Source organism: Propithecus coquereli, unplaced genomic scaffold (genome assembly GCF_000956105.1).
Source record: "Propithecus coquereli isolate 6110/MARCELLA unplaced genomic scaffold, Pcoq_1.0 Scaffold103, whole genome shotgun sequence".
Classification (NCBI taxonomy): Eukaryota; Metazoa; Chordata; class Mammalia; order Primates; family Indriidae; genus Propithecus; species Propithecus coquereli.
In genome coordinates, this window is record NW_012134192.1 from 2,137,346 (window position 1) to 2,151,212 (window position 13,867).

At 46.5% G+C, this 13,867-nt stretch overlaps 1 protein-coding gene across 2 annotated transcripts; it reads right to left on the bottom strand.

Moving 5' to 3' along the window:
- Positions 1-1,091: 1,091 nt before the first annotated feature.
- Positions 1,092-4,255, bottom strand: SKIDA1 (SKI/DACH domain containing 1). 2 transcript variants are annotated; one of them, XM_012644296.1, is made up of 2 exons: positions 4,025-4,255; positions 1,092-3,928 (listed from the first exon to the last, which is right to left on the bottom strand). In XM_012644296.1, the coding sequence occupies exon 2, from the start codon at positions 3,813-3,815 to the stop codon at positions 1,092-1,094; it is 2,724 nt and encodes a 907-aa protein (XP_012499750.1). In that variant the 5' UTR covers positions 3,816-3,928; positions 4,025-4,255. The 2 variants fall into 2 exon arrangements, with proteins under 2 accessions (XP_012499750.1, XP_012499760.1); XM_012644306.1 differs by having other exon boundaries at positions 1,092-3,925; positions 4,025-4,179.
- Between the last annotated feature and the right edge of the window lie 9,612 nt (positions 4,256-13,867).

Here is a 13,867-nt window from a genome sequence, read left to right on the forward strand (position 1 = left end):
AACTCTCCTGCTCTATACACAGGATGGTCTGAAAACAGAAGTTTAGAGAGATGCAGAAAAAGTATAAGGTAATAAAATCCAAGTGCCTGAGTTCTGGTACCAAAAAGCCCTGAAATAACTGTTATTTTTCATTGAGGGTATTTTAACTCTGACCCCTCATTTTCTTTTTCTTGGTTGTATTTACTGCTTTGTCACTATGAAGAGTTAAACCATAAAATATCCTGCTATTAAGAGAGATATTTTAATTGTTTTGTGAGTTTGAAGAGTCATGTTCAGACCACAAGATAAGCAGGACAATAGTAAGAGTCACCTTCTTCAAAACCTTTGGGTGAGAACACAAAAAGGACTTTTCCAATTGCAAGGAGTGGCTTTAAAAGTAAAATCACACCCTTTACAAAAAAAAAAAAATACAATTCCATATTTATTTTACTCAGTATATATGAGGCAGCTTTTACCAGCATTCAATCAGGACTCACACCCCAATCTTTCTGCTCAAAAAATAAAAATAAAAAAGTTAAGTGCAACTACTATTGAAAAGGAAACGAGGGGAGTCAAAAGAAAAAGATACCCCACAAACAAGAGCTCCAGAAAATAACATTTTGGGCTCACGGAAACTTCTTGCTACCTCACCGTGTAACTATGTAACCTAACAAACTTTCACTGAATTAACAGTTACACTTTCAGGTCTGAAATCTAGTGCATAAACTTAATGGCTCATTGTAATATTTATTATTCAACCTTTTGACATTTATTTGTAGCAGTTGAATTGAGGTACCGGGTGCATTATTAGCATTGAAACAGTAAAGTGTTCCAGCTCTACCGTAATAACTGAGTTTTACTTGAGTCTTTAGCCTGAAGTAGTCTGTGGAATGTAAACCAACCCTTCTCCCACCCCGCCCCCACCCTACTCCAAAAAAAAAAAAAAAAAAACCCGCAATGAAAAAAAAGTAATCCGATTTCTGTCTTCAAAATGCGATAAACCAGGACTCCAAAGGGGGTGTAACACATTAATGGACTTGTACAAACCATCCTGTGCAGTTTACAACAAAAGGAAGGTAATATGGTTCAAGAAAATATCTTCCAAAACATTTTTATGAATTAAATTTCCTGAATTTGTGACTAGGTGGAAGAGGTATTGCAGAACCGCCCAGCTGCCATTTCCATATAGGATGGGCCTTGTGAGGAGGTTGGAAATCCTTAGTGGTGTTTAAGGAATACGCCGGCCACAAATCCCCATCTTTCCCAATAACGAGTGATGGTGGACAAGGAAAATTTGCCATGAAATTAAATGGCCTTTTCACTGCTGATGCTACATTGCTGGCTACCTTTTTGCGTCTGTTTATAACTGTAAAATCATCCAGTGTTCCTTCATGTGTCTCAGTTTTACCTGTAGGACGAGGGCTTCTAGCTGATTTCAAATTTGGTTTGACTGGAGGTGTCTGAAGGACAGGTCGCTTTCCCAGTACTAGTGTCCGGTAATTTTTTCTCACCCTGGCACCAAATTTATATTCCCCATCCTCAGGTTTTGGAGAACCTAAAGTGCATGAAAGGCCCTGACTCTGAGCCAGTGGATTTAAGGAAGGAGCTTCTTTTCCAGGGCATGCAAAACCTTCCTTGGCTGTGGTTAACAAGGCGTCCTCTTTACTTTCAGTCACACTGTAAAACTCACCCTTTGTATCATTGCACTCGCACTTTAGCTTATTTGTAATAAGGTCAGGTTCATATTCTTCATTAGCACTACTGTCTTCTACTTTGATTTTAATATTGTGCAGAAATGACAACGTCTTGTCGCCTGTGTCAGTGCAGGGATTCTCAGCTTTAGTTGCTGGTGCTGCTGCATCCACTTCAGGATCAGTTTGCGAAGAGGGCAAATCCGTAGCAAATTCAGGACAATGAAGGATTTTGGAATCTTTTTCTAGATTTGCTGCCGCTCCTGAAGAATCATTATTTAAGAACCTAGCAGCTATTGTGTTGTTATCTGCACAGTGTGCAGTAGGAGTTGCTTGTAGGCATTTCCTAGCCTCTCGGAGTATTCTTTGTTGTGGAAATGCATTGTTTGTCTTTGGGCTAGGTGAAGAGGCCCCCTCTGCCAGGCAGTTAATTGTCAGGTCAGTTCTCTTTACAGTACTGGAAATTTCAGAGTGTGGGAATGTAATCTCCGATACCCTATCGTTCCTTATCTCAGTGAAACAACTCCCCAGGCTGGCCGGGCAGTACACCGGAGACGCTTTGGGGGCCCAGCTCTGCAGATTCCACTCCTCCGGCGACTCCGCTTTGACACTGCTCTTGAGGTCGGGAAGTCTGCCGGCATCCTCGAAAGCAGCGGGTTTGGTTGCAGCGGCGGCGGAGGCCAGATGGTACAAGAAGTTGGCCTGCGCCTGCACGCTGGGAGGCTTGCAGAAGCTGGTGCGCCTGAAACGGATGCTCTGCACTGACACTTGGCTGGAGCCGGAGCTGGAGTCCGACTCCGAGGACGAGTCCTCCTCCTCCGAGCTGACTTCACTGGAATCCGAGGCCCCGCTGCCCCCCTCCTCCTCTTCCTCCTCCTCTTCCTCCTCCTCCTCCTCTCCCTCCTCCTCCTCTTCCTCCGAGGACACAGAGTTGCTGGAGCTGGACAAACTGGAACCAAAATCCGAGTCGTTGGCGGCATGGTCCGAGTAGGAGCTGGACTCGGAGTCGCTGCTGCAACTCTCGGGAAAGCTGCCCAGATGGGGCTGCGGCCGGTGGTGGTGAGGGGGGTGGTGACTCGGCGGCGGCTGCTGGGCCCGGTGGTGGTGGTGGTGATGGTGGTGGTGGTGGTGGTGGTGGTGGTGGGGAGGCGGGCAGAAGCTGTTGACCAGATGAAACCTCTCCAGGCAAGTGGCTCCGGCGGCTGCCGCCGCCGCCGCCGCTGCCGCCGCCGCCGCGGCCGCCTTGGCTTTGTAGGACCTGGGCAGCAGCAGCAGGCGGCGGGCGCCGGCGTGGGGCGCGAGCAGGCAGTCCTTGGCGGGCCCGCGCTTGCGCTTGCAGCGGTAGCTCAGGCTCACCGGGCCCCCGGCGCCCGCCGCCGCCTTGGGCTGGGGCCCGGCCGCCGACGCTTGGTAGTAGGCGGCGGCTGCGGCGGCTGCGGCGGCGGCGGCGGCAGCGGCGGCGGCGGCGGCGGCGGCCGGGTGCTTGCTGCACAGCAGGCTCCGAAAATAAGCGGGGTCCGAGTGGAAAGCGACGTAGTTTCCCTGGAGCGGGGCAGTTTCATAGTTTAGAGGGGGTTTGCAAGGCGAGCGCACGATTTCCGGGTAGTGCGAGCCCGGGTATTTGCTAAAAATCTGAGGTAGATGGGCGGCGGGGCGCGCGGCGGCGGCGCCCGGGCGCGGGGACTGCGCGCTGATTGGCAGGGGCCGCGCGGCTCCGCTCAGGCCCCGCCAAAGTTGGTGCTTGTCCTTCCAAAATCCCGGGCGGGGGCTGGCGGCGGCGGCGCGCTCTGGCGGCGGCGCCTTTGTGGCCAGGGCCCGGCCGACCCTCCTGCGCTTGGTCTTGAGGACGCGCTCGGTCTTGCAGGAGGTGTAGAGCGCTTCCACGTCTTCCCGGGAGATGAGCGTGCATTTGGCGGCGTGGAAGGCGATGCTGTTGATTGCCTTGAGTTTCCGCAACTCTTCCAGATCGCAGTGGTGCTTTTTCACTTTCAGATGATCCATGCGCTTGTGCACGGTCGTCCTCGGGATGTTTTTCAGCAGATCCGTGAAGACTTGGGAGAGGGCAAACATTTGCTTTCCTTTAATGATGAGGTAGCCGAGCCTCACGCCATCCACCTCTTCAAAACCTGACTTCAGGTCTCCCATCTCGGGCACTAAATGATCCCCACCATTTGCAGTAAATATATACGTGACGCATACATACACATGTATGTATGTTAATCCTCCGCCAGATGCTGCGTGTGTCTCAAGGCATCCTGCTAATAAAATAACAAAGACTGTTATTCCCGGCGAAGGGAATGCCAAACTCTAGGCGAAATTATTTGGGGAGGGGAACCCCATGAAATTACACTGACTTGATTCTTGCTTTTTTTTTGGTTTTCGTTTTTTTAAAAAAGAGGGAAAAAACCATCCGGTTTCTGATCTGCCAGTGTGGTGGTCTGAGTCCCCGATGCAGATCAGTACCTGGGCCCCTCTATTCCTTCCTTCTCCATTGGAGCACTATGATAATGGAATGTGAAGGCAGAAAGAGGAAAGAAATGCAGCTGCTATTCCCGCCGCTGCTTTAGCTACAAATAAAATGACAGAGTGAAGTGAGCTCGTCCGGAGACACCTTCATCAATTAATTCCCCTAAAGCCCGCGCTGATTGGACACTCCTGACAGGTGATGCAATAAAAATTGATATTCCACCCCTTCCCCCCAAAATCTCCCACTAATTAGCATACCCTTATACTGCCACCTCCCCTCCCAAAGTAAATAATACAGTCGGTATATAAATCTTTCCATTAAACTATCGGAGCTCAGAAACAGCCTGACTCACAGACTTCATCAGAAGCAGTGCGTGTACGCTTCAAAAAAAAAAAAAAAAAAAAACAACAAAAAAAAACCCGCACCATATATTCGCCTTTAAAGAAATATTGCCTATTTTTTTCTTTATTTGCATTTTACCGATACAGCTATTATAATTTCAAAGAAAAGCATTTAAAAAACATTATCAAGCCAAAATAGATACACCCCACCCCCTTTCCTTTTGAAAATGGAGCTTAAGCGAAAATGTGAAGAATAGCCTGGTATTTCCCTTATAGAAGTGGGGAAGGAGACCGGCTGGGAGCTGCGAAGTTAAACCCGCGCGGTGAACCACCCCAGTACAGACTTACGTTTGGAATTTCTCTGGATTTTCCTTTTTTTCTTTTCTTTTATTTTTTTCTTTTTTCCTGAAATGCCTTTTTACAACCAGAAACAAAGTTATTTGACCAAGGAAGCAGTTCAAGGCTCCAGCTCCGACACACTGTAACAATTCAACTGGATTTCGGTTCTCTGCTGGGGGGTGGGCTGGGGAGGAGGTAGTTTCACGTCAGAGCCATAACAAAGCATAGATAAGCCAGAAATGTGTACACTTTTCACAATTAACCGGGCTGGATTGGAGGCGGGATCGTTCTAGAGTCCCCAGCACAGCCTTTGCCAGGGTCCTGTTCACGACAGGTCAGAATTCCTGGGAGCAGATTGCTTCCTTCTGCAGCAAAGAAAAGAAAATGTCAAACGCCCAAGGTGCTTCCAGAGGTTTTACGTAATAAGGATGAAAAGAAAGTGCTGATGTACGATGCAGGCCATTTCAGTGGTCTATGATGCTTTGGTTGGTAGTTTAGGTGAATCTTCTACAACTCCCAGTTTTTCCATGAAAGCCAAGCATCTGCTATAACAAAATCACTTTGGATGAATAGCAGTTTGGTTTAACCTCTTCTTAGTCAAATTAAGGCATATTTTGGTGTCGTTTTCAAGAATATCCAAAATATTGCCAAATGAGAGCAAGGGTCTTCCCAGTTGCATTACCACGATCCCAAGGCGGTTTGTTGGCTGCGTTGCAAAATTCGGCAAAATCTTCTTAACTGTTCTATGTTTGCAACTACAACATAAATGCAACCCAGGCATTTATATGTTTCCTTGTTCCTCCAAAAATAGACACATCCGCATGATTAAAAGAATAAACGGATATTTCTGAGCCTGCAAAAAAATTGTACAATAATTTCTTTCTTCACATTCAAAAGTTCCAGCTTCCTCTGCTCTGGTCTGGCTAGCACGGGCAGGTATGGCTCAAAAAAGAAAAAACAGAGATAAAAACAGAGGAATCAGACATACAAAAAGGTAGTTTGCTTGACAAGATGAAATCTCCGCCACGGTTCCCCACCCCCACCCTCATCTCCTTTGTAATTTCCCAGGAATTTTGAAGAGAATTGGGAATTTCAAGAAGTGCATCCGGAAATTAAGGAAGTCTATTTAAGAGAGTCTGTAACTCAGGAGGTTGGGATTTGAAAAGTCAGCCCTGGACTACTGTTGCACTCAGCACAGATGTAATCACCGCTCTTCAACTTAATCAATGTGTGTACAAACCGCGATGTCTAGTTCTTGCCTTTGAAATCTAAGGCTAGCATTTCCATCCAAGAAATCAGAGCTACAGCAAATTACATTTTTGTCCCTTGAATGAGAGAAGGATCATTGAATGGATCTCGTGATATTTCAGGCTTTAAACGTAACCGAGAGGCAGCAATGAACAATGCCTCGTCACAGCTAATACCATCCACCGAGTTGGCTTTCTTTTGCATCTGGATCTATCACACCGCGTTTTTCTCTTTCACTTTCACAGGAGGCAAAATGCACAAGGTTTAAGCAGAAAACGAAGTTTCCAGGAAAAGCAGATGCTGATGTTTGTTTTTTAAAGTAGAATGACCTGAGTCTTTCTATTGCCAGCGACAATAATGTCGTTTTAAAATTCCTCCTGATGCACTTATATAGTACTGCCAGCCTTCTCCCTCCCACCCCCACCCCCGCCCATTCCCCTCCCCCAGCTTTAAGATTTAGACCGAAGAGTCAGCCAAGAAATAGTAAACTCAGAAAAAGCCTTTGAGAAGACAGTACAAAAGGTTGGCTAGAGCGTCCTTTTTTTTTTTCCAGGTAGTTTTAGATGTTCTCCATTCCTGTTAAGATTTACACGCACACGCACACACACACACACACACACACACACACACACACTCTCCTAGTTGTCCTGAACATAGCAACATGATTTAGTAAGCATTTCAAAATTACGTTCTTTTCCCCTCCCTTCCTTTCTTTCCTCCTTTAAAATACTGGCATGATGGGTGGTTTTGAAAACTAGTAGCATAGTAAGTATTTTTTAAAACTAAAAGTATAATCTGTTGGGTCAAACAGAAAGATAAAGGCCAGGGGATTTGGGAAATGTGTCTGTATGTACTATTTATGCGAGTATCTCTGTATGTGCACTCAGACACCTTTACACTTATACATTTTTAATACTCTTATTACACATCTTTCTTCTTGTCTAATACCTTCTTTTGTTCCTTTAACTTCCCCATCATTGTATGTGTGTGTGTGTGTGTGTGTGTGTGTTAAAGCTCAAGAACTCTCACTCAAGTGTGCACATGAGCACACACACACACACACACACACACACACACACACACACAGAATGTGACAGACAGCTTTCTTATGGCCATCAGCACACATTGCATATCCGGGGTCTTCTCCAGGCACATTGGGGGTCGATCCCGATAAAAAGATCTAGGAGAGGCCCCTGAGCGCTCACACATGAAAGGCGGGGGACTTTAAGATGGATTTGCATGCACACCGGGGATTTCGATCAATAGCTACCAACATTTATGGCTTAGATTATTAATGCGAAAGCTGGCCAAAAGAATGGGGATGAAAAATTAAAGGTGTCTGTTATCAATTATGCTTAAAGTTATGCAATAATTTACTTACTTTGCCTGGATGTGCAGATCCAGATGTATAAAGTACTATTCTTCAAAAGCCAGGGGGTTTCTTTGATAAATTTGTTGACTATGTCAGCTGCCTCTATAAAGATGAACCCAATTCAGATGATGGACTGTATTCAAATTCTTTTTTGAGAAAAGATATATCAACTTCTATGTTTCTCAGATACATGTACAAATGTGGATGGATACACCTAAATTAACATTTATGTATATATCCTTCTCTCTGAGTCCAGGTAATTATTGTGAATTTAGGCACATATATGATATGCATTGAGTTTGTTAATTAAATGTGATTATTTACTCAGTGAGGGATACATAATCTACACACTATCGTAGAAAGTATTTTAGCTTTGAAAACCAAGCTGTTTGCTAAAGGAAAATCCTCAGTAGCAAATACACATTGAAATATATTCTTAATGTCCACTTACTTCTGCATTTATTGTAAAAAATCAGCACTTTCGGTTTTTAAAGTAATGGGCTATGAAGATACGAACATATTTGTCTTTACTTATCCCATATGAATGTGCCAGATTTACCTTCAGATGCTCTATTTTGATTTATTTTCACTGTATTTTATGTTTAAATACCATTGCAATTCAGTCTGACCTCTTTCCTCTGGAGCGAAGTAATGCACAAGGCATTTACAGTCTTTTAAATGGTTAGCTGGAAAATGCAATAGCAATTTGCAGGAGTAGTTTATTAATGGGGAAAGTTCTTTTGAAAACCTGAAGGAAAACCTAAGAGTACTTTTGCATTTCTACACTACAACTGTCATATAATTAAAGTATTGAAGAGCGTTAAAATAATCCTTTTCCTTCCAAGCTCTCACCCATACATACATAATTTAAATGAGGATCACCCTGCCCCCCCACCTAACTCTTCACCATATACATTTGTTTTAGTGATTGCTGGGCACATTTTGTTCAAAGTGAATTCAGACAGAAAAGAGTAAGGAACATCACAAAGGCCTCAACAATGTAAGCTACTGGTTAAAAGAATAAAAGAAGCCCCTTGCACTCTTAACTAAAAGTAACTATAATACTTATAACATAAAGTCTAAAATAATAATAAAGTCTCATAAGGCTGAATTAGTTGAGGATAGAGGACAATAAAATCTCAACATCTCTTTAGCTAAATTTACCTGATATCACACCTCCTGTGCTTTTTGGGAGGGGAAAATGGGAATAGTGGAGGAGAAAATGGCTAAATTGAGAAACAACTTAAATTATAACTTAGTATATTTTCCTTGATTTTTTTCTTTTTGTCTCATCCAAACAAATCAGGGCAAGTCTCCAAAAGGGCCCATCCTTCTGTTCTTAGGCATTTAAAAATCCTGTCTTTTAACAGAAGTTTGGGACACAGAGTATATGCCATGTTGTCTACTGACCCATAATCAAAATGCAGTGACCTTCTACCCTTTTTTTGCCCCCTGACCCATCTTGAATTCAATGCTGCCTTTATAAATTTGCAAATCCTTGGAGGTAAAGGGGTTTTTGTGAGGCTTTGTTCTGAAAAAGCCCTAAGAGTATGCTTTCTAAATTAGACAAAAGTAAAGCAACAAACCCTAGTGGATGAGATTTTTATACAGGTGAGCAGTAGGCAACCCTTCAGATAACACATATTGCAAGCTAAAAAGCAGTTCTAAACATAGGAGACAAGGAGGTTATGGATTGCATCAAATTAGAGTGTGGTACAAATCACTTTCATGATGTAAGAAATGGTTAGGCCACAATCTTCCTGATCTTCTCATCTCAAGGGCTGTGGGGGACCCTAGTGACCAAAGAAGGAATGGGGGGGTGGGGAGAGGGAGGGAGGGAAAGAAAGAAAGGAGTGAGACTTGATCTGAATCTGCAGGCACATTCCCTTATCTTTCCTGCTATCAGCCAGTTTAAAGGACACCATAATTATGATGGTGATAAAACAATGCCTGCTTATGTGTGCTGAATAAATAAAGAATGTTTACAGCTCAAGAATCTTTTAATTCCAATTAAATGCTATCAAAGAAAAGCCACTTTTCCTACTGCAACCGCCTTTCCCCCCAATTATCTTGTTTTGTTGCAATATTTTCCTAGGAGACACAAGGGCCTTTCACAATTGATCCTGAATGTAGAAGAAAAAAAAAAATCAGAGAAAGTAGAGTTAAACCTCCATGTATTAAATAATATACAAATATCAAGAACCACAATTTATTTGGGTTGCCCAAGTTTTTGTTTATTTTACACGAGGGCCAAATGTGTAGAAACCGAAGTGATGACACTAAGTGCTGAGGCCTACCTATGGGTTACTGCAGCCATACTGAAATCCTGAGCACCCATGAGGGGAGAGAGGAAAGACAAGACACACGAGGAGCCTGATGGTCTCTGGAAAGGGAATCCTCTGGTTCTGTTCCCCTGGCTTCAGCCCAAATCCTTCTAGGAGCACTGGAGCCAATCACTGTCTTCTACTGCTGCAGCTACTGGGAACACACAAAAAAGCGGGAGATCAAAAAAAAAAAAAAAAAATCACAAGTTCGAATTTATGGATACACAAGTATCATTTCATATTCATGACATCAGCAAATCACATCATAATCACATTTAAACAAGGTTTGGGCACTAATGCCCATCGGGCTGGGCACTGAACACTGACAGTATCACATACTAACCAGAAAATTCGCTTTTTCATTTTGGAATCATGGAGTGAAAATTAAATCTTTTAACTCTGAAAAGCTTACTTTTCGCTTCTGAGGCCGATTTTTACACTAATAAATTTCAAGGAAACGCCTCTTTGTAAGTCGTTCCACAACATTTTAATTCAAACGTCTATTTCCTTCCTTTCTCAGTTGTAGTAGTGTTTTGTTTGTGTTTTTAAAAACACATGGCACAACAAACGTTATGGAAAACGCACTCATTCCGTTAAATGCCGATACAAACCTGCCTTTTACTCCATCTGTCTAAGCAGCGCATTGCTAAGTATAAACGTAAAAAAAAAAAAAATACTTTCCTCGAAGAAATACCTAATACTTCTTGGCAAATACTATTTGGTGATGTGGTGCAAAAATACAATGGTAAAAAATTTCAGGGTATTTGTAAGTTTTCTGGAGAGTTGCAGGCCCCTTTCCTTTTGAAAGTTTAGAGCTCCAATACCCTCAATTCTACTGGCAGAATTAGGGTGGACTTAGAGGGTCCTAAACGTGACCGATTCACTAAGGCGGGGGGCTACAGCTTGCAGCAACGTGCTCGGCAACTTAATCCTACGCTAAAAGAGGGCAGAGAGCGAAAAAGAATGGAATACAAACTCTCCCGACATTCGTAGTTACTTTCAAGGTGGATTGTGTATTTTAAGGCTGATGGGAGCGTCTGGTTTTTGGAGCAAAAAGAAGAGAAGGTAAGTGTTTGTCCTTGTATCCACCAGTTCGTAGAGAAACAATGAAAGAACAAAGGGAACCACTTATTCTGAACATTTTCTGTATCTCCCTCCGTTTCAAGCCAAAAAGCTTGCGAGGGGATTCGCTTTACTCTACCTTAAGTAGTGGTTGCTAGGCTTGTTGAACTAAGAATGAGAAAAAAGTTGAGAGGCAGTGTAAATATAGACTAAATAATAATAAGAGAGGCTTGCTGTGGCGAATCTCCACCGCGCCAGTCGAAGCAACTTGCAGCAGAAGTTGTGCTAAATGCATAGAGGCAAAGCCCAAGAAATAACCTTTGCATGCCAGATTTCGAACTCAGTCATTTAAATTTCCTTTCTTCCTGTTTGAAGGGGTTTCTGCACCCAGAATGTGTAGGTAGTGTCTGTGGCAAGAGAGCGGTGTACTACTTAGGTCGAAAAAATGATCTCTATTGCTATCTGGAAGATAATTTTTAAAAAGGAAAGGAGATTGAAGTGTTGATGCTACTGTTTGCTAATAGAAGAAATGGCAGCGGTGGCCGGGAGAGGACAGGGATTCGCATTTAAATGTATTTGCTTTGGGGTACGCTGGTTAGGGGCAAGTCTGCCTTTGTGGGTATGTGTTGCTGAATCAGTGACCGAGTGCCGTCGGCATTATATAAATGGATCGCTGCGTGGGGGAGCCCCCAAAGCCGTCGAGCACGTGAAACCGGTTTTTTACTGCCCTCCAAGCGGCGACCAAGCCCCCCTCCACTCCACCCCACCTCAAAATCCGTATATTACCTGCCCTGTTACAGTGACACATGTTTATGTTTATAGTCCTGGTTTGTAGTAGTGTCAAGAGCCGCAGCGAGAGGAGGGGGAGGAGAGAGGAGAGGGAGGAGTAAATGCAACCACCCCCACTTGTTGTTAAAGTAAATTTACTGCGTTATTGCTAGCCCTGTACGGGGGGCTGGGATGCGAGTTGAGAGGAAGGGTTGAGTTGGGATGTGTGGTGATGGTGGAAGGGGGGTGGGGTTAGGAGATCCGCGATGGAGCTGCTCTCCCCAGCAGCCCGGGAAAAGCAGCTCGGTCAATAGGGGAGCATGCTGGCGCGGTCGAAAACAAAAAGGTTCCTCCTGCTCGCTGCGTTCACGTGGGGGGCTCTGCGCGCGGGGCTCCAGGGCCCTGACCTCTGACCCCGGCTCCTCTCCGCGCTCTCCCGGTGCCGCGCGGCCACTTTTTACCCAGGATCCTCCGCGCGGGCCGCGCTCGTGCCGAGCTCGAGTCCTTCCTAATCCTCCATTCCCCGCTTTCCATCCCCTCCCCCCGCCGCCAGCCCCGGGGGAGGATTCTCCGGCAGGGAACCCCCGCCCCGCCCCCACCCCGAGAGCCCGGGCGGAGGCGGCCGCGGCCTGGCCGGGTGGGGCTCCGAGTGCAGAGCCGGGCCTCCCCTGCCGCGCTGGGCCTGCGGGGGAGGGGAGCGCAGGGGAGCCGAGGGGAGGGGACCCGGCCTCCCCGCGGCCCGGCCCCGCCGCCCAGCCGAGGCCTGGACCTGTTGACTGCTATTGGTCCGCCTTGTCCCGCGCCCTCTCTGTGCCCGCGGCAGCCCCAGCTCTTCCGCGTAATCGTGGGGAGGAAATGGGGATGGCCATTCTCCTCCCCGCCTCCCTCCAACTTTCTTTTTTTCCTTGGGGGTGGGGGATGAGAAAGCCCAGTCAACTCCACCGCTGCCTCTTCCTTCCTCCGAAAGTATCGTCATGCGCCGACCCACCGCCTTCCCAGCCCCCACTACTTAAACCTCCTCCCCTCCTCGGACCAGCTCCCCGGCCCGGAGCCCGCGGGCCCGGGGCGCCCCCGCCGCGCGTCCCCCGCCCGGCCCGGCGGCGTCCCCAGCGAATTGTGTTGCTTTTCTGCCCTGGAAGCTCCCTCGTCCACGTTCCACTTTTTTCCCCGTCCCAGGAGGCGTAAGATAAAACCTCTGATTTGCTGCGTGCTGCCGGACACATTCTCTGCCCTCCCGTCAGAAGGCATTCGATGGAGAGTTTAAAATAACAGTATTTGAAGGAGGAAATAAAAAGAGAGGGGATAGTTGTTTTGTCGATTTTAGACAACATACTTGTGTTTAAAAAAAATTCTTTTTTAAATGTGAGATCGTCTTTAGGGTTAAAGGTGTTCTTCGATTTGCTGTATTTCCTTCTAGATGTGGGGTTTCCTGAGGAATCTTTTCTGGAAGGAAACAGCAAATCAACGTTAAGGGAGAATCGAGACTTCTCGGCCACTTTGGAAAAGAAAAGAGGAAACTGTGAAAATATGTTCAGAAAATAGTGGGAAGGCGGCCGCAGCGAAAGCCGAAGTGGGGCGAGGAAGCAATGGGGGTCGGAGTCGGGCAAGGAAGGCCGGCCGGGCCCGGGAGGGGAGCCGGCGCGCGGGCGGCGGGGCGAGCGCCGGGCCAGGCCCGGGAGGAAGGCGCGGCGGCCGGGCGAGCGCGACGACGCGGCCGCGGAGGGCCCGGGGGGTGGGGACCGGGCGCGCGGCTCGCGCGGCGGAAGAAGCGGGACCCGGCGTCTCGCGCCCGGCCGCCCCCATTGTTCGGCCCCGGCGCTGCAGCTCGGCGAGCGCGTCGTGGTCGAGGGAGGGGTCCTGCGGCCCGACCGACCCCCGCCGGTGCCACCTCAGACTCCGGAGTTCGGGCCGGGTCGGCTCGGCGCGGCAAGTTTTATGATCTGACTGGGCCAGCAAGGGGTTCCCAACTAAGACCTCGTAGGAAGCAGCTTTACAACGTGCCGCGAAATTGAAGGAAGCTGGGCGAGCCTGCAGCTCACACATTAAAAGAAAAGGGAAAGCAGCATATATATGTCTATAAAGTGATCACTAGATAAGAGACAGACGTGAGCAATTTTTATTCTGGATCTGGAAAGTTAGAGCAGATTATATGACGTTTGCAATCTCTCTAAACGTATGGATTTGAAAATGAAGGTCAGAATTCAAGGGAGTTCGGAAAAGCACGTTTCGCTGTCCCTGTTTGTTATTACTCAGCTCTTCTTTGTACACAAGAAGTC

What these genes read in the sequence shown, in the direction of transcription:
- SKIDA1 (XM_012644296.1), bottom strand. Translation starts at nt 3,815, where the DNA reads ATGGGAGACCTGAAGTCAGGTTTTGAAGAGGTGGATGGCGTGAGGCTC.